The sequence below is a fragment of the Lytechinus pictus genome, chromosome 16 (assembly GCF_037042905.1).
Source record: "Lytechinus pictus isolate F3 Inbred chromosome 16, Lp3.0, whole genome shotgun sequence".
NCBI classification, from domain to species: domain Eukaryota; kingdom Metazoa; phylum Echinodermata; class Echinoidea; order Temnopleuroida; family Toxopneustidae; genus Lytechinus; species Lytechinus pictus.
The window spans coordinates 27,755,609-27,775,523 of record NC_087260.1 but is presented as its reverse complement, the minus strand read 5'-3'; the positions used below and the strand labels follow the sequence as shown (position 1 = coordinate 27,775,523).

The window sequence follows — 19,915 nt, the reverse complement described above, 5'->3', positions numbered from 1 at the left end:
TGGTTTCAATAATGCATAACACATTTTCCATTGGAATCGAACCCTGGACTTCAATAGTGTATTCGGGCGCCTTGGACCACTCGGCCACGGCACCTGATGGAAGTTTTGACGGTAAAGATAATTCCATGAACTTCCTGTTGTGATGCATTCTAAGGGTGTGGTCTCTTCCTCCTTATTCCTGGAATTAATCATATTATTTTTGTATTCATGGATAATTTTCTGATTGATACAAGGAAATTTAAGGCACATCCTTGATCTATACAAGCGGAGGTGAACTCTTTTTTTTTTCGTACCAGTAATCGATACCTAACCTTTGAAAATGTGAGGGTACCGTATCTCCACCAACATGTAACGACTCCTATCAACATAAATATAAAAGTTTATTACATACACGACATACATGTGTATGTTGTATTCTATAAACAAAGTGATAACAGCCTGGATTAAAATGCGTAATAAACAACTTAAAGACGGATCTACCGAAAGAGACCCAAAGCATTTTTTTGTCGCGAGATTCGAGTTTGATTGTTGGCTTATACATACCTACCTACCTACCCTCACAAGTGAGTTTTCGACATCCGTGCTTGATATTTGGTTGACGTAAGTTTAGTTGGATTTAACAGTGATATCCTGGGACTGGAGTGCTTTCATTTATCATTTACGGTCGATTGTAGTTCTCTTATTGCACTGCATTTAGCGGATGACGCAAACAAGACTCTCTTTTTAGATTCCTTTTCTATGAAAGTTTATCATGATCATATATTGATGGATTTTAATCACCGTGATTTGGAAGTGTTGAGAACATTCCTCTAAGACCGTCTACATCATTCTCAAAAATCTACAATGGCTTGTATGCACGCAACGATATTCCAATGTTCAAGCAATGATACGCTTTACGATATCGACCCCCATATACAAAAGTTCGAGGTCGCCGTCCTAGTCGTTTCATGTATATGTGTCCTACTAGGCGTGGTCGGCAACGCGCTCATCGTCTACATCGTACCCAAGAAGGATATGCACAGTGTGTGTAATATATTCGTCGCCAATCTAGCTATACGGGACATCATTTTCCTGGCAACATTCGGTCTGGCCGTGATCGTTGACCATGGAGTATTTATCAGAAAGGGAAGTGAGTTGAGAGTTATGCCTTTGATCTCCGTTTATGCCCTTACGGTAAGTTGAGTTGAAGTTGATTCTGTTGGTTTAATGGTTGCTTGCAAAATTTTTGTTTGTTCTGTTTTGCTTGTTTCGTTGTTGTTATTGAAAATTTTCTATGAAGCCTCATTAACCTGAAACTAAATTATTTTTACAATGTTCTGGGACTGCCTAACAAAACTAGGTTTTTGATGATAACTATTATTGCAAAATAAAATATACAGAAATGTCTCACCTCCTCTCATATCAGCTCCCTTCTTTATTTTAATCAATATCTATTTATCCGAGTGGGAACATTAGTTGCGAGGAAGCGAAGTGACCTAACTTATCGTAAAGGCATTTTGTTCATTTTTAGGAAGAATTAACGCATTTCGTGAATCAACATTGATTGAATCGTATTTGTCTACATCCAACTTCTTTTTTCAGGTGACAATATTGGCTACATCTGGACTCTTGGTGGCGCTAGCTATCGATCGTTATCAATCCATTGGCCATCCTCTGCAATCGCGTTCGAAGAAAAGCTTTTACAAAGCTCATATTGCAACGGCTGTAATCTGGATAGGTAAGTGTACAGAGGATGCTTGCACCATTAGATTGGCAGATACATTTTGACAAACAAAACCGAAAAAGCGATCTTCATCAGATAAAAGGATATTATATCTGGAAGTATAAAAACCATTTCCTTATTTCTTTGGAAAATAATATATCTGACAAGAAAACAGAAAAAAAATTTCCGCAATGCCAAATGGATCTAATTGTCGCCATAAATGGCTATGATGACTAAGAAATAGTTGGCAAACAAAGAGAGAAAATATACCCCCCCCCCCCTCCCCGCCGATTATCAAATAATTCCCCTCCCCAACAATATGACAAGCGAGAATAATTACGGAAAATGTCTGCACAAAGGTGAGAGAGGGACAAGAGGGTTATTTACAACTTCGGGTAAATAGGGCTACCCCCTGTATCAGCAACTGGTATGGCCGATCATTGATGGATATTAATGTACACGATAAACCAAAGACTGCATATTTGAACAGTTATTAATGCCACCTCGGCGGATCCTATGATAGCTCAAAAAATTCAATAAGGCCTACCTAATTGGCAGATACAATAAGCTTTACAATATATGTCAGATGTTCGTCAACAACAATCATAACAAATCAAATTACTCTTGAATGAAAGATGCTGACGGGAAAACTTACCTTGAATGTGCCCCTTTTGATCGTTCTAATCGATCTGTTGCCTATTTAACAATTGATAATTATTCTCTGTTTTCATGCAGTCTCCTTCATTCTTCCCATCGTGCACCCGATCATGAAAACCCCCAACTCTCCGTTATCTTGGCTCCTCGTCGTTATCGTCAATACAGCGGTTGCTTATGTTCTCCCTCTCGCCACTGTCGGCATCTGTTACGTCTTCATCATCATCGCTGTTCGAAGGGGTCAAGAGGTTAGCGGCGAATCAAACCACCTTACGCGCTGGGAATTCAAACGCAAGATCCGCGTACTCCGCATGGTTGCGTACGTCGTTTTCCTCTTCTCACTAACATGGGGCGTTTGGTGGGGGTTTAATGTCTACATTGCATACGTGAATTACAAGGGAAAACCCATCGGTATCCGTGACTCAATCGCTATGGACATCACGGACTTGATGGTGATCGCGACGAGCGTCATCAATCCATTCATATACGGTCTCACGGACGCGAATTTTAACCGTCATCTGAAGAGGATACTCTGCTGGTCGTGTGCGCCGAGGAGCTTGCATCAGCACGGGTCCACAAGGAACCCTGGGGAGATCGTCCCATTGGACCATGCCGAATATTCGATTGTGAAACGACGTTACAGCCATTCTAACGGACGCCCGGATAAGAGTGCTCTCCGAATGAGCGCAGTGGATATTGAGTGCGACGTATGATTACTGCAATAATGGTAGACTTAATCGGCGTCAGTCGAACGGTATATAAAAGCGAAACCTATTGCAGATATCTATCCCAAGTGTCTTCCTCACTATGGTGTAAAATTAATAAACTTTTCTGATATTCCAAATCGCTACAAAATTCTGAAGTGCCAGATGTCGTGAGAACTCATTCTTACCATATTATGGAACAGTTTATGACGTCTCTGTGACGCGAGACGCTTAAAACAATCCTTGGATTTGGGACTGTTTTTTTTTTTCTGGCACTCACTTCCTTCGAAATTCGATCTCTTGCCCCATTATCATCTTAAGAAACATTTCCACTCCAATCCAATTTTGATGTGTTATGATTGCCATACGTTAAAGCTTCTATGATTTAGATTGGTTAGCAATTATCGACTTTATCTTGCTCTTTGAAACAATGTTCTATACATCAGTTTATTCACGAGATCAATCCCATTCCTCCAATGTTGTACAAATCAATATACATGATATAGGTGTATGCAAGCACGATAATTCTGTCTAAGATACACTGTGCTTCCAGTATTAAACCTTTAATCTTGTGAACACTTGCTTCAACCATGTCGATGTTTCCACCAGACAATTGGGTTAACCATTTTAAAAGAGTAAAATTGACCTTTCTTTTAATCAAAAGGTTTTTGAAAATTGAATACTTATTTGTACGGCAAGTGCGAAGACCTGATGTCACTCCAGAGAGATGGAAACGAAAAATAATTAAAAAGTAGCAATACTTTTGTTTCAGAAAGTCGCTTGTACTTCTCGCATTTTAAGCAAAGTCTAATATGCACTTTCAAATATCCTGTGCAAGAAAGGTAGCAATTTTCATAATTTGTATCCGATTTCTCACTCTGACAATTTATATGAAAGAAATATCATATTTCAATATTCTTGCGTTTGAGAGGTTCTCGATATTTTCGGCTTTTGTTCAAAACATTTATATTCCCTTAATGTAATAGGCTGCGAGTCTGGCTGCGGCTTCTTCTTTGTAGCATACACAGATTGAAAAATTGGCTCAATGAACCCTCATTTAGATTTATCCAATTACTATAATTAGATGTTTTAGTTGGCCTAGGATTCGATACTTGCATGCATTTGTAATTAAGGTATGTAAAAAGTAAATGATTCATTAAAATTATCAATATTGTGACCAAAATACTTAACACTGTCATTTATTTGTGATTCCAAACATTCTGGTTGGTGTTAATCCAGGCTAGAATGATGTCTAATGAATAAAGAAAAGTTCAACGAGCAACACGCAGAAAATATTCATCAACATCTGATAGAATTGACGAATGTATTGAATTTTAAAGTTGAGCAATATTTTTTGGGAAAACTGTTAAACTGTCGTGAGTATGCAGTGGATTGACTGATGGCGTGATATCCGAACTTCCTTGTTCCTACTTGGAATCATAATCACCCGAGTAAATCTTGTCTCACGGGTAACAAATAAGTTTCAGCAACGATGATCTTAAACAAGTAAATCAGTAGCAAATCCTGTCTTTGAAAGAATGTGACATCAGTTCGCTCATTGTATATTCACGACAAGCATAGAACTAATTCACCGGCAAATTGGAAAACCTTAAAATGTCATAACTAAAAGTGTCATTCCTCGTTCTCTTTTGATGATATTTTCAGTGGTATGTTACTTCGATTGTCTAATTTTACTATCAAATCAGATTATTTTCAGTTAGGGGCACCACGTTAACAGGGTGGATGTCGACTATTAGTAGACTTCTTAAATATTACGAGCCTGATTCAAATTTGTAAAGTACAACTTCTGGACATTTCCACTTTCTTGAATATTAATCATGCCTGGGAATGTATTCATTGGGTCTTTTGCTGCTTAACGATGTCGACGTAAATCGGATCTTACGTAACAGACTCAATTTCACAATGGAAGACAAGAAACTAGTCTTATTGAACACAATGACACATTAATATGTTTTTATTTTAATTTAACTTTATTTCATTTTTATTCTTAACTTTTTGTTATAAACAGAGAAATTAGAAAATGGCATTTACAAAACCATGAAAAAAAGAATATACTGTAAACCGTTCATATCAATAATATCATATACAAGCTTTCTAAATATTGATATCTTGTACAAACGAGCTGATACACATGTATGACCAAAAAGGCAATGCAGAGCAAGTCTGAGGATATGAGGCACATCACGGGTGCGTAACACGAAGCTTAGCGATTGATCGTTAGACCGATTTCTACGATTAATTGTATTGCTTAGTGTGTATGATCAATCGTAAATCAGCTCAATGATTGATCGTTAATCTTTGTGTTACCGGACACTGATATACTGTGCATACTCTTGAAGAGGATACTGTATACATCATACAATAAGCCAGTTCACGGTTAGCTAATGATCAACTTTTCTCAAATGACCTTTGTGATTTTTCATTAGAATGTAGAATGTAGATGTTGCGTAAGCTTTACCGGTAGAGTATTCAAATTCTAAGAACAAAAGGCATTGTATAGACCAGGTGACTAGAATAGTACATCAGGGATAAAGTTTGGAAATCTGTTTTATTGTCTGCCTTTGGCACATTTGACTATTGTTTAGGCTACTCTCAAATACCAGTGATTATGAAGGCTCTCTTTATTACTCTTCAGCTTGGACGTGATAAATATTTTGAAAAGAATACATGAATAATCATCAAATCACAAATGCCTATGTCAGTGAATTTGAAAGCCACCTTCATGGTTGTCTCCAATGACCTTTTTCTGCTCGTGCGCAGTTTACAACCGTGAACAGGCTTATACGGATCAGATTATATCTCTAACAGATACCTCGGTCACATTTGTTCTACGGCGGCCGTACGGCGAGTCGAGAACAGTCATTTTAACATTTTTTGTACCAGCTAATTATAGGTGGTTTTAATGAAAATGAATAAAACGGCTGTTTTCGACTCGCCGTACGGCCGCCGTAGAGCAAATGTGACCGAGGTATTACTGTTATGAAGAAAAAAATAAATTTATAATTGTATATGAGATGCGGTCTCTCACCGTCTCTCTCTTTCTTTCTCTCAGAGGTTCCGAGAAGACAAACGCAAATGACATTGATGTACTGTAGGTTGACGTATATTCTGTACTATAGATCATTTTATATGCAGAGAGTTTAATAATATCTATAATTCATTAATGCTAGGAATGGCATGTAGACATAAAGCAAGATATAGCCATACAACATTTTTTTACAAGAAACCGCATGAATTAAGCCATCAGTACATGCCTTATATACATTGATGCAATCCTATCTAGAATGCCTTTATGATCAGACATGTCAGATGTGTTTGCCCATCTATGGCATAAGATATAATAATTCATTGGATTTACCGTAATTACTATAGGATGTATGAACGATGGTGAAATTTATCTAATATTAATGAAATAGTGAAATTGTAAATATAAGGCCTTTATCATACTCTATAACAAAATAAAGTAATAAAGTGAACTCTGAAAGAACCACCAAAGTTTGTTTCATCCTTCGTTTCAGTCGCATATAAAATCAAGTGTTCAAATTTCCAAACTTGCAATATATAAAGAAAATTCTTGAACACAATAATCCAAAACCAGGGATCTAGAGGGCTTTGTTTGACTTGTTATCCGACACGTCCTGTTTATCCGACAGTTATCATAGTAACAGGGCTTCTCAGCCAATCAAAATCAAAGAAAGTTGTAAGATCTGACAACTTGTCGGATGAAAATGTTGATGAGACGCTCCACTGGGTTGCACTTCCGACCTCGATGTTACCATCAAGCGTTACAAATTTGAAAATTAACCATTTGGCTGCCGAATTTTTAAATTCACTGAGGATTCGGATAAGGGCCATCCGGATCAAATAGACAATTGGTAAAACGATAGCGGTGTTTACGGTCATACCAACAAATCCGACTCCAAACCGACCGATGGTAGCTAGGCTATGTTAGTCATGTAAGTAGTAGTCAGGGAAGCGTTTCACGAAAAAACTTGTCGGATGGGATTTTGTTTATCTGGCAAAGTCTGTTGTAACTGTCAGTTACCATATAAAAAAAGCATTACTTCTTAGCCATTCAAAATCAAGGAATTAAATTTGTCGGATCTGACAACTTGTGAGACATCAATGAAATGCACCCGCCTAACAAAGGGTTGTGATTGATCCACTCAACCTGAACTATGTGGAAATTTATCAATTCCATAAGTTTTTCCTTCAGGAAATTTGCACAACTATTTGTAAACAAAGAGGAGCACACTGAAATGTCAAGACAACGATGAGTTTACAACATCATCATCTAGAACAACATTTTGAATAAGCAAGCGTTTTAGATGTTGGTGTTGCTGGCTTTCCATAGATGTGGTTGATCGGATCAAATCGTAAATCTTTGTGAGGCTGGAGTAGGTATCGCCGGCGTGACCGAGACGCGCAGCGTTTGGTCTTTCAGAGACCTTTATAGACGAGGAAGCCGGAGAAGGTGCAGTACTTGTAGGTATCGGAATGCACGGCGTACTCTGTAGACGGACTGAGACGTAGGTAGATCTCGTCACCGATGTCGAGATGGAGCACGACTCCCTGACTCTCCATCACATTCCGGGAGCTCTTCTCTGTGAAAACAGCCGTGACTGGTTGGTTATTCTTCATCAGGTGCACGCCCATGTAGTGAGAATCGTACGATCGAAGTCTGGGGAAAAGAACGAAATATAAAATCACTACTAAACGAAAAAGCTTTCAGCAAATTAATATACTTCAAAGTGCAGTTTAAGAGTTTGTATTTCACTGTAAACACCAGGCCATACGTGTTTATAGCCATGGTAACTTTGTCACTTTTGTTTGTGTTGTCAATGAAATTGTGATGGGATACGAAGGACTCAAATTACGGACGATGCCGAAAAGGTGGGGAAAGGGCGGGCCGAAAGTAACTTGAATTCCTCAGTTTGCTTCATAATGTTGTAGTATACACGAACAAATATTTTTTTCTTTCTTTCTTTACTATTTTTTTTATACCCATCCGTTCATCTCCTTGTGTCATTTTATCTTTTTTACTTTCTCAATTATTTTTTCTTCACTTGAAAATGATTTGACGATTATAACCACATGTGCTCTATCCTAAACTGAATTAGGTATTCAGACTCCGCATGATATGTAATCCGAATGACAAATGTAATATTCGTCAGTAAGCATATCAAAAGAATAGAGGTTTTTCATCATGACATCAAACAAGCAAACATTTCTTTAGTGAAATAAAACCTTTACAGGTTGATATCCCTACCAGGCTAAGACGGCAGGCTACTACTTGCCTCAACCTCAATAAGGCAGGGTACCCTATGACAGAATTTTTATTTTGATGAAACTTTTTTGCTTGTCAGATGTTTTTGTCGACGGATAGTGCTTCTTAAAATGCTGGTGACGTTTGATTTTTTTCAATGGACTTAAAAGAAATAATGATAGATAAACATGTATACATTAATGAAAACTTACGAAAAGTGAAAGTAGTAGTAACCGGTGATGCCGCAGACGAAAGTTTTGGAAGTTGCATTCCAGTGATCGCCTTTATTGACATAAGGGAAGTTAAAAGGCATTTTCTGGGCGCTAGAAGTTCCAATTACAGAGTGATTTAAGGCCACTGAAAATACAGACTTCCGGACACCTACACGTTATCGGGTAATATTGATTGAGAGTGAAAAAAATCTGTTAACAACAAAGCTACAACGCATTTCAAAAATAGCATGTTTTTTAAGCCCTTCACTCTAACACCAAGTTGTTAAAACTTTTAACTATTGTTTCACTTTCTAAAAATTGTTTAACCTTTTAAAACAACGTGTTTAAAACTTTAGATAACTTGTTTAAAACAGCTTGTTTGAAATTTTGAACAACAGTTGTTAGAGTGACAGGCTTAACAACGTGCTTAAAGTTTTAAACAGCATGTTTACACTGAATGTAGATTGCTGTAGAATCAGGTCATCTGCATAGCTGGTGGTCCTATACCTCATATTTATTCACCAAACATTACTATTACCTTACGTGGTTTCTGGTCCGGACCAGTGGATTTACTTCCGTTGTCCCATCATTACTTTACTAAGGCCTACCAATCTTTTTTTAATTTACCGGACAAGAGTTTCGGTTTTGGTTAAAAGAATATATTAAGTATAAAATTATGTATTTCTTGAGAGGTTCAGAGATTCTATACTCACTAGTAACGCTCCTTGCTGTTCCGTATAAATCGCCTTCAAGAATAGCTCGGTCCCTCTCTGAAATCACACTCCGTGAGCCTGATTGACGGTCAGCATCGTCCTTAGCTAGTTGTGTTGCTGTAAGTGCACTGACGGCTGCTTCCAAAGCCACTAATTTATCTCCAACCTGTAGCCATGATAGACATTTATAGATGAGAGGAATCCTTAATTAGAATCGAATGAAATCCATTCAGGTCAGGTCCGGGGGCGTTTCATCGCCACTTTTATCCGACAAGTTGTCAGATCTGATATTTGTCCCTTGATGTTGATTGGCTGACAGGCACTGTTCCTAGGGTAACTTTCGGATAAAATGGGACTTGTCGGATAAAACGACCGATAAGTCCTTTCATGGAACACTCCCCAGGTGTCTTTCCATAAGGCTGTCCAGAATGAAGGTACGCATGGCTTTACCCACGACTGGTTGCCCATTCCTGTGCTGAATATTTCCATGTTGACTTAGTCCTGTTCCAGTAGAGTTTAAATATGTTTCGAATGTAACACCATTCAGGTGTACCAGTATCAGAGATAAATAATTAATTTATAGCTTGGTAATTTGATTCCTATCTGATATTTCAAAAGATCGGACACCATGTAAGGTTTTCTTGAGAAACAATTACAATGTATATCCGGAAGGTTCATTCGACATGTTCAACATGTATGTTTCTTCGTTATCTCTGGTGGTGTGTTTATGAGCTTAAAAGCTTCTGCATATTTCCTTTATATCAACTATCTCAGGCCTTTTCTGTTTTATACAAAATAAAATGGTTTTCAATTCTCAGGATACCACAGCTACTAAAACGAATTGAACTTTTTTAAATGAGGATTTTCTTACTTGATTTAGAGTCAGGATATCATTAGCCCCTCCGGTTAGGGCCCTGTCTCCTGCTGCTTCAACCCCGTTGTCCACCCTCCTCTGAAGTTTATCAACCTTCTGTTCAAGACCACTGTTCACCTCCGACAGCTGTGTCAAGACTCGACCAAGTGCTTCCTGGTCAACGGTGTCATTGGTCGGAACTGTCTCTGGGTCAGGTCGCAGTCCTGTATAAATAGATATCAAATTTCGTTTAAAACTAGAGCTAATACTAGATAGGGCTACTCTTTGGGACTTTTTTGTAGCACTGTCATTGCAAATAAACAAAAAACTTGCCATATAAGGAGATGTATTGCTTGAACTATATTGTATTGTGTCGAAGTTATTTAACCACCGTGACGGTAAAACTTACATTAAGTCAGAACAGACTACTCCAGCCGCGGTTTGTGACACTTCAAACATGTAACTATAAATCACTGTGGCTCTATTTAACGTCTATTCTTCCTATCCCTTCTTGAATTGTTCACTTTTTTTCATTCAGGGATGGGTGGCGAGGGGTGAACAAAATACAGAAGAGGTGGGGTCATTAAAGATTCACCCTACGCCTTTACCCTAAGAAAAGTTGGCTAATATCAAAAGGTTAGTTCGAAAACTAATCTAAGAATTATTTGGGGGAATCATCCATGCTTATTTCTTGTACGGTAGTTGGTAAATGTGTTTGACAACCGACCACACTGGATCATTTAACATTGTTTGGAAGAAATGTCTGCAATCGTTTTACTCTTACCTGCCAACATAGCCTGTCTGTTCCCGAGGAAAGCATTCAGACTGTCCATTCGTTCAACAACTCCTCTTGTCGGGTCAAAGGCATCAGGGTTATCAACCAAGAGCGAGGAAAAGAACCTTTCGAAGGTACCCACCATTGTCTGAAGTTCTGCGTTCTTCTGTCTCAGTTCAGCGTTGCTCTGGGTCAGTTCCGTCACAGTTTCATTCATGTCAATTGTCAACCTGGTGATGGCGCTATAATCGTGAATAAGAATCGAATGTGAAAAGGAGTGACTAAAGTGGAAGAATGTTATGGCGATGTGCCCAGCGATGTGCATAATAAGGAGGATTCAAAGAAAATCTGAGATAAATCACTTTATGAAAAGTACATGACGCTGCTGTTTCTTCATTTTATCTATCATCTTACTCTCAAAATAATCAATTTTACTATACTATACTACACTAGGCCTACTACTACAAATACTACTACTACTACTACTACTACTACTACTACTACTGCTACTACTACTATACTACTACTACTATACTACTACTACTACTACTACAGTAATAATTGCACAATTTGTTTTTAAAAATATCAAAACTTACTTGGCCTGTGCCATATTTTGGCTCTCCAAATTCGAGATCTTCCCCATCAGCGTGCTTGTCATATAACGCTGTAAATAATTTACCCGATGGGTAAGTGCAGTTACCGCCGGGTCGGTTCGACCTGCGAACGCCTCGATGACCATGGACATGGCCAAGACTGCCAAGAATACTCGTCTACATGATGTCGTCGACGACATGGTGTTTGATCCTACGATAAATCCAATATGAACTAAGGTAAAAAAAAAAAAAAATACAAGGGTATGTAAAAGTCACTCTTAGACACCCTACATGAATGTCTACGTAATTAATTGACACTAGGTCTTGAGTAACCCGGTGCAGGTTAAAGGCAATGAATATAACTTCAATAAGCTCAGTAGTACCATCATTGGCGAAGGAACCCCCCCCCCCCCCACCCCTCGCTCACCCTGTAACCGTACGAACCATTGGATTAACCGCTGGGGGCCCCGTAGCCCCCTCTCCTATTTGATATTTTCTGTTTTTGTCCTTTTTTTTTCAGTTTTCAATTGTATATTTTCTGACGTTAGTATATTATATTTCATTGCAGCGCATTACACATGGGGAAAAAGATTTCCTATATACCCTGAGAAAAAAATATGCATTTTTTTAAAAATGAGACTGGACTTTTTTCGCTTGTACGCTCGCCAAATTTTTCGTGTTGGCAATTGGTTCGTTTTGGGCAATGGGTACCATTTTATTTTCTCCTGAAAATGTGTTTGACACCCCCGCCCCTTTATTGGCTTTCTTTAATGTGTCAACGTAATACACCGGAGCCGGTTAGCAACGAGATCCGACCGGCCCGAATTAAGAAGAAAGCGTTACAAGCGTCGAGAATCGGATAGATTTGAACCCGTTCTTCCCGGATGAATAAAAATTATATGAGATTACAATATTTAAAGATAGGACTATATAATAAGGGTAATGTATTAGAATACCTGTGTGTTGTAGTTTCTTTAAAAAAGAAAAAAAAATCACTTGACTGTGTATATAGGCCTACGTCCAGGAACCAAGTATCGGAAATCCTGAGGTCGACTAAGTACCATGGCTCTGCAACAGGAAGCAATGGTTCTATTTAGGCTATGGGCCTTAAATGTCGGAAATTCTATTCTATAGTATACAAAGCTTCAGTTTTATTATATATACTTGTGGATGGCATTTATTAAGATTAACTCCACTATAAAAATATTAAATGGCAGATAAAATGACTTTTATTCTTTCTTTCCCACGCGTTAATTTTCAAAACGATAATTCAGTAATTGTGGACGTTAAATTGCCAATTCGTCTACTGCCAACTCGTCTACTCACCACATGGTCTACTTTCATTTAGTATAATGCCATTTCGTAGATCAACATTTCGTCTAACCATGGAGCTATTAACACATGGTCTAAAAACCATTTGGTCCATTAACCATTTGGTCCCATCATCACTTCGTCTAATCACCATTTCGTCTATGACCATATCGTCTAATAACCAGTTGGCCTAATATCCATTTAATTTTCATTCATTTCGTGCAATTTAACACTTAGGCCTATTAGACCAAATGGTTTATGGACTAAATAGCTATTGGACCAACTGGTTATTAGACGGAATGGCATTAGACTAAATGAAAGTAGACCATGCGGTGAGTGGACGAACTGATGGTAGACCAAATGTTAGTAGACGAGTTGGCAATTGGACGAATTGGAAATAAACCTTGCAGACATACATGTAAATCATTCATGATATACGATGATGGTACTATTTAATTTGCTCGATTATTATGATCACATGGCGCTGTCCAGACCTATACTGCCGGATATTTCTTCTTATGGGAGTTCAATCTGAAAATTTAACAATAATTAGACCTTTCTTTGTGAGGGCAGTGCTCTCCCCCCCCCCCCCCAAAAAAAAAAAAGGAAGAAAGAAAGAAATTTCCGCCAGTGTTGCCAAAAATTTTAACTCCGCCGAATCTAGGACCAGATATCGGGTATTGTAAGCACTTACACTAATAGCAAACGATTACAGTTATTATTTTATTGTTTTAGATTTTTTGTTTTCAAGTTACATGTAGGCTAATCATGTTTCATTTGAAGCTGGCAGACTGCTGGATTCGATAAGAGTTTTAGAAAAACACAGTAAACGTCTAATTATGATGTATTGATGATGGTCATGATGATGATGATGATGATGATGATGATGATGATGATGATGACGATGATGATGGTGGTGGTGGTGGTGGTGCTAGTGCTGGTGACGATGGTAGTGATGATGACGACGGCGACGACGATGATGATGATGGCAACGACGATCATGATTAGGATAATTGATTATAAAACTGATGATGATGATGATGATGATGATGATGATAAAAATGATAATCAACAACAAAAATACCATAATAGAAATGATAACTTGCAAAAATAGAGACATTATCTCAATTTCTAGATGGAATTCGGCCAATAAAAAAATCCAGCTGTGACAATTTCGCAGGCTCTGATGAGATCAACTGGTTTATTGATGAACATTCATATTTGTATTTCAATCTGAATTTGACGTTATTTTACATATTTCACATGTGAACATATAATACACGAAAAAGCCAATATAACATCATACGATTCAACATGGTATATAAATCAGACATGGCACTCCGTGAAAGCACCTTCATACTGTTTTGAGCATTTCAATAGTATGATAGTCGACGATATGAACACGCTATGAACAGTCACGCCGTCGAGGTGTCCACAGTGTAAAAATATATTCACATTGTTAAATTTGAGCATTTCAACAGTGTGATAGTCGACTATGTGAACACGCTGTGAACAGTCACACTGTCAAGGTGTCCACAGTGTGAAAATATCTTCACATCGTTGAATATGAGCATTCCAACAGTGTGATGGTCGACTATGTGAACACGCTGTGAACAGTCACACTGTCGATCGCGAGGTATCCACATTCCACAGTGTGAAAATATCTTCACATTTTTAAATTTGAGCATTCAACAGTGTGATAGGCGACTATGTGAACACGCTGTGAACAGTCACACTGTCAAGGTGTCCACAGTGTGAAAATATCTTCACATCGTTGAATATGAGCATTCCAACAGTGTGATGGTCGACTATGTGAACACGCTGTGAACAGTCACACTGTCGATCGCGAGGTATCCACATTCCACAGTGTGAAAATATCTTCACATTTTTAAATTTGAGCATTCAACAGTGTGATAGGCGACTATGTGAACACGCTGTGAACAGTCACACTGTCAAGGTGTCCACAGTGTGAAAATATCTTTACATCGTTGAATATGAGCATTCCAACAGTGTGATGGTCGACCATGTGAACACGCTGTGAACAGTCACACTGTCAAGGTGTCCACAGTGTGAAAATATCTTCACATTGGTGAATTTGAGCATTTTAACAATGTGAATAATATGTTCACACTCACTGTGTGATACCGTGTTCTTTCCAGCAGGGAATGCCTCCAGGTTTAGAGATTGTCGGAGATGTACGGGGGTAATCCAATGGAACATGGGTGTGAATAGAAGAGGGATAGAACGGAAAATGAAACATAATAAAAAATAAACTAAAGCATGTCAGCCATATATGTTAGGCAAATACATTTTAAAATCAATATACAATACATGATTGTATACTTCACCTATTCGGGGCGAAGATGGGGCCTATAATTTTCATTTTAGTCCCAATGGAACGGTTACCTATTTAGAATGATGAACATTTGGATTAGACGCTAGATACGAATGCTCATAAAGATAACCACTAATCATGGCCCCGGGAAGCAGGGGTGCTGGGGGTGCAGCATCCCCAAAAAATTTCCTTGGGGGTGTTGCGTGTACCATTCTCCATAGGCAGCACCCCCAGGTATTCTGGAAGATGTGTAAAAATGCAAGGAAAATGACGTTAATACTGCAGCGAAACCCTTTTTTCTTTTCTTCTCAAATTTCTTGGGAACAATTTGTTCTCCATTTTGTAGTGAAAAAATCGTTTCCAGGGCCTTGCCACTAATCCCGCGAATACAGTCGATGTACTAAATTAGTGTAACAAGCGCCATGAAATTAATGTTATAACCCATGCATTGTACACACTCCATAGTTTGCGTCTTCAGCTTATACATTGACCATGGGTTAAGGGAATTAAATGAAACTACCAAAATCCTATGTGTATCCAGTAAAGTGATTGACTTGATAATAACTGCAAGTAATTATCTCACTTACCTCTTACTTATTCAATTCTTAGTTTCCTTTATGCTAGACTGAATGGCTAATTGTCACACCGTCTACCAAGCTTGATGTTGTTGCTTTTTCCTCTTCTTCAAGTTCAACACAAAAATGTAAAAATCAAACCCCAAAAAACAGGCAGCAAAGATCTAGCTCGTTATATCACGTTATAGTAACATACGAAGTGATATCCTATTATATATTGGACGCCAGTTGCAAGGTACTTTGCCAAAAAAAAGTTATTATTGGGCCGGGTTATTGGGTAACTAATCGTTCATTGGCTACCTTATGTCTGCTGGCTATTGTGACGTCAAACACGTCACTACTTAGCCAATTTACCACGAGGGTTTTATGGGGTTCCATTGAAACCATCAGGAATCGCTCTATGTTGAGGGATTAGGTATGTAATGCCTTATTTGGCATTTATTCAATGTGTATCACATCCTGGTCAAAGATTTTAAAAAATTGACGTCCTGTGTGAAAGTCTGTTGTACGAACAATCTAGATTGTTCTAGGATGGCTCGCCTAATTACGATACCATTATTATGATGGTGTAATTATCATTTGTGGTATATCGGAGAGAATGACGTCATAAATCCCCATTCATGTCCCCCCCCCCCTCCTCCTCTAGGTAGTAACGCCGTGGAATACAACTAAAACCTCCTTTAAATACACGTCGTTTGGGCATAACGTGTTTCTTCCATCTTAATTTTCAAAGCACATTTGCAGGTACCAGTCTTATAAACCTTTAATAAGGTCAAAGGATGCTCGTGACTCTATGTAGGCTTGCTTGGATTAACCGTTAAAGGTCAAGTCCACTCCACGACAGCTATATAAGGTCATTGTTAATTAAAATTAAGTCTTGATCTTTCACGTTCGACTTTGTTCATATTTTGTTTATGTGTAGCGGAAATTAATAAAATCTAATATCATTAAGAAAAAAACTGATGGAAAAGGAAGGTAATGACATTTCAACGTTTTGTTTACTTTTTTATTAAACAGTTTTGTGCGCAATAATGCAAATGAGAAAGCCGATTATTTCACACGCTCACTATTCATTTTGTATTTCATTATATCAATTTGATTTTCCCCCTCACTTTTTCAAGATTTAACTATTAGAAAACTCTAAATCGAATCACAATAGTAACGAAAATGATACTCGTCAAAGAGGAATCATACTTTCTTACATGATGAAGAAAACGATATATTTCATATTGATATAATAAAATACCCCCCCCCAAAGATAATGAGTGGGTGACATAATTAATTGGTTCTCTCCTTTGCATACCATCAAGGATGTGCATAATTATAATCAAGCCAGACCTATTCTTACCTTTGATTTTGGTGTATTCTTCAGCGTAATGCATTTTCCCCCCTTTCTTTCTCCAAATCAATATTTTGTTTGCGGGTAGAGAAAACTCCGAGTAAGTCATCTTTCAGAAGCGCTGTGAAATGGAGCAAGTGAAGTGGGTTTTTTCCTGTGTTGCATTAGCTTTTCGACCCATTTTAAATTCCCGAAAAGCTTTACTTACTATATACTTTTAAAAAATTGTATAACTTTTCTTTTTGTTGGAAAAGTTTCTGAACAGCTCATGCGTTTGTTTAAACTTAAGCTGGCGCTCTTCATTCTAAATGGATGAAATCCAAGGTAAAGTCAAATATGCAAATTTTTCTTCTTTATTTCTATGAGTTTACCAGTAAACAGCAACTTTAAAATGGACTTTAATGTAGAGTGAAAAAGGAGATTTATCATATTTTATGGGTCCATCTTATGGTTTTAATTTTAATTTTTTAATTTTACTCATTTTACCCATCACTTATATCATTTTAAATAGCGACCATCGACAGAATGGTAGTCGATTTGTATGTAAATCGTGATATACAATACCCGCCCACACAGGCTTTCTGGCTCATACAGTCATGACAGTGGTCATACAGTAGTCATATGGACCGCTAGTCATAATAGTCATAATGGTCTATCTTCATCGAGGTCGCTAGTCATAATCAAGCAAGTGGGTCGCTAGTCATAAGGAGGAAAGGGGCTCGTTAATCATAAAGTTCGCTAGTATAGTAATATATTAGAAGAGGGTCGTCAGTCATAATATAGAGAAGAGGTTCGCCAGTCATTATGAATAGTAAATGGTCGCCAGTCGCTGGTCATAATCAAAGAAGAGGGTCAGCAGTAGCCATGCACTTTAGTTATGCAAATTATTTTCCCTGCAGGCCCTGTTACAATTACCCCCGGCTTTAGCCAAGCTACCTTGGCGCTCAAGCATTCAAGAAATTTCTTTCTACCAGGTACCCATTCACCTCACCTGGGTTGAGTGCAGCCGATAAATTTCATGCTGAAGAAAAAGACAATATGGCAGGCGCGTAGCCCCCCCCCAAAAAAAAAAAAGCGAAAAGGAGAAAAAGGAAGAAAGGTAAAGCTTTGTTGTTTTTCCCTCTTTTTTGTCAAGAGAATAAAAACCTGAACGAGACGTTCTTCTCTCTTTATACAATTTTTTTCTTCCATGCTCCGCGCGGGAAAATATCAAAATTGCTATTCCCTTTTGTTTCCCACACCCTTTTTTCTACTCCGTTTTTCCCCTTCCCGGCTGGGGGAATCGTATATTTTTGCCAGAAATTATAAAGTATACATGGGCGGGTGTAAAGAGTATGCAAAGTATTTTTTTTTTTGCATTGACACAAAATTCCGCCTCTTCAGTCTCTTCGGAGCGGGGAGACTTTTCCGTCACTACCCGAGTGCCCAAATGCTCTTTTTACGCTTTTCAGCAAGCAAGTTTTGGAAAAAGAATATGTTCAAAGGGGAGGCATTAAATTCATGCCGTGGTATATACAAAAATATGTACGATATTAAACTTTATTCTGTATCGCTGTACATCCATTTCCTGTCTTGTTTTGCGCCATTGATTTTGAAATTTTGAATATCACTGAAGTTTCTTGATCAAACAAAAGGAAGCACTTAATATGAGCGAAATTACACAATGTTTTTTTTTCTTCCAAAATGAATCACAGAGGTTTCCGTGCTTCGCGAGCATGGGAAAGGAAAAGTCCCTCTTCTAGCTTGCATCATCCCTTTCAAATTTTGAGCATGTTTTTCTTCTTAATCGAGTTGTATATAATCTAAGAAATATCAAAATTAGAACAGGTTAAAGTTTCAGAGGTATTTCTATGATTCAGAGCTTCAACGCCATCCGCGGAAGAAATAGGGCCTATTTCCTTTCTGCATATACCCGTTTTCTGTTTTGCGACTTGAGTTAAAGAAATTTAATGTGGATAAAGTATTTACAATCAAATCTGATGTGACCAAGGTAGGCATAATTGTAACATTTCTGTTCTATATTTTTATGAAACGTTTTAAGCTTCCGCGCTTCGCGCAGTAAGAGGAATAATTTCAAATTCTTCAATCTTTTCCCATTTTTGGGCGCTCATGATTTCTTTCGAAAACATTTTTTTTAATCACAGCAGGTAAATTGAATTCGAGTTGATAAGGGTACTGGAGACGGAAGAGACGCCTTCTTTTGATTTGAATTTGATGAGATATAAAAAACTTCGGGCTCCGCGCGGGAAGTGTTGGCACGCTTAGCGTGCACTTACCGCCCCCTCCAAAATTAAATCCTGGCTACGCGGTTGCACCATGGCTAAATAGGAATCGAACCCACGTCCCTTATATTGAAAGACATGAGTTGTAACCACTAGACCAAGACGCGCCCACATTTTTTATTGGGGGAGTGGGGGTGGGGAACAGGTGATCCAAACTTGGGGGGGGGGGGAATAGATCAATTTATCAAATTTTCAGCCCTAGATTTTTTCCCGGGGTTAGGGGAGATGCATATTTCTAAAGATATTCGAAAGCAAGGGATCGAAAAAACCAAGCTTATCATGGGGGCACTTTTGTTTTGTCAATATTTGCCAACTTCAAAAGAATTCAAAACGTGCTCAGAATAGACCCACTGATTAATTTTCAGTGGGGGTGGGGGGGGGGGGGGTGTGGTTCACAAAAATACCATGTATGTACATTACGTATTATTAGAGTGAGCAAAAGATGTGTTTAGGGGGAGTCAAAAGTCTCTAGATTATGAAAATATCGCTCTTAAAATTATGATTTTTTTTTGCTCGTTCACTAAGCTCACTCACGTACTCAAGGGTTTCACTCGAATAGTTGCTGTCATGGGTGTCGATC

At 38.1% G+C, this 19,915-nt stretch overlaps 2 protein-coding genes across 6 annotated transcripts; one reads left to right on the top strand and one right to left on the bottom strand.

Annotated features, from left to right (window-relative positions):
* Positions 1–304: 304 nt before the first annotated feature.
* On the top strand, positions 305–5,778 carry LOC129279161 (somatostatin receptor type 4-like). Its single transcript, XM_054915264.2, has 3 exons — positions 305–1,173; positions 1,582–1,717; positions 2,438–5,778. The coding sequence occupies exons 1-3, from the start codon at positions 844–846 to the stop codon at positions 3,067–3,069; spliced, it is 1,098 nt and encodes a 365-aa protein (XP_054771239.2). The 5' UTR covers positions 305–843; the 3' UTR covers positions 3,070–5,778.
* Positions 5,033–16,119, bottom strand: LOC129279160 (uncharacterized). 5 transcript variants are annotated; one of them, XM_064110900.1, is made up of 10 exons: positions 15,727–15,900; positions 14,940–14,973; positions 12,450–12,561; positions 11,497–11,704; positions 10,910–11,142; positions 10,144–10,349; positions 9,273–9,438; positions 8,560–8,728; positions 6,057–7,762; positions 5,033–5,893 (listed from the first exon to the last, which is right to left on the bottom strand). In XM_064110900.1, the coding sequence occupies exons 4-9, from the start codon at positions 11,691–11,693 to the stop codon at positions 7,522–7,524; spliced, it is 1,212 nt and encodes a 403-aa protein (XP_063966970.1). In that variant the 5' UTR covers positions 11,694–11,704; positions 12,450–12,561; positions 14,940–14,973; positions 15,727–15,900; the 3' UTR covers positions 5,033–5,893; positions 6,057–7,521. The 5 variants fall into 5 exon arrangements, with proteins under 5 accessions (XP_063966970.1, XP_063966971.1, XP_063966973.1 ...); XM_064110901.1 differs by lacking the exon at positions 12,450–12,561 and having other exon boundaries at positions 15,727–15,933; XM_064110903.1 differs by lacking the exon at positions 12,450–12,561 and having other exon boundaries at positions 15,734–15,933.
* Positions 16,120–19,915: the final 3,796 nt, after the last annotated feature.

Bases quoted from the DNA above. Each gene is read 5' to 3' on its own strand.
- LOC129279161 (XM_054915264.2), top strand. From the start codon at position 844: ATGGCTTGTATGCACGCAACGATATTCCAATGTTCAAGCAATGATACG. The intron at 1,174-1,581 runs GTAAGTTGAGTT...TTCTTTTTTCAG, and splicing joins TCTCCGTTTATGCCCTTACG to GTGACAATATTGGCTACATC. The intron at 1,718-2,437 runs GTAAGTGTACAG...GTTTTCATGCAG, and splicing joins AACGGCTGTAATCTGGATAG to TCTCCTTCATTCTTCCCATC.
- LOC129279160 (XM_064110899.1), bottom strand. From the start codon at position 11,693: ATGTCGTCGACGACATCATGTAGACGAGTATTCTTGGCAGTCTTGGCC. The intron at 11,143-11,496 runs GTAAGTTTTGAT...TCACGATTATAG, and splicing joins CAAAATATGGCACAGGCCAA to CGCCATCACCAGGTTGACAA. The intron at 7,763-8,559 runs GTAAGTTTTCAT...TCTTTTCCCCAG, and splicing joins TACTACTACTTTCACTTTTC to ACTTCGATCGTACGATTCTC.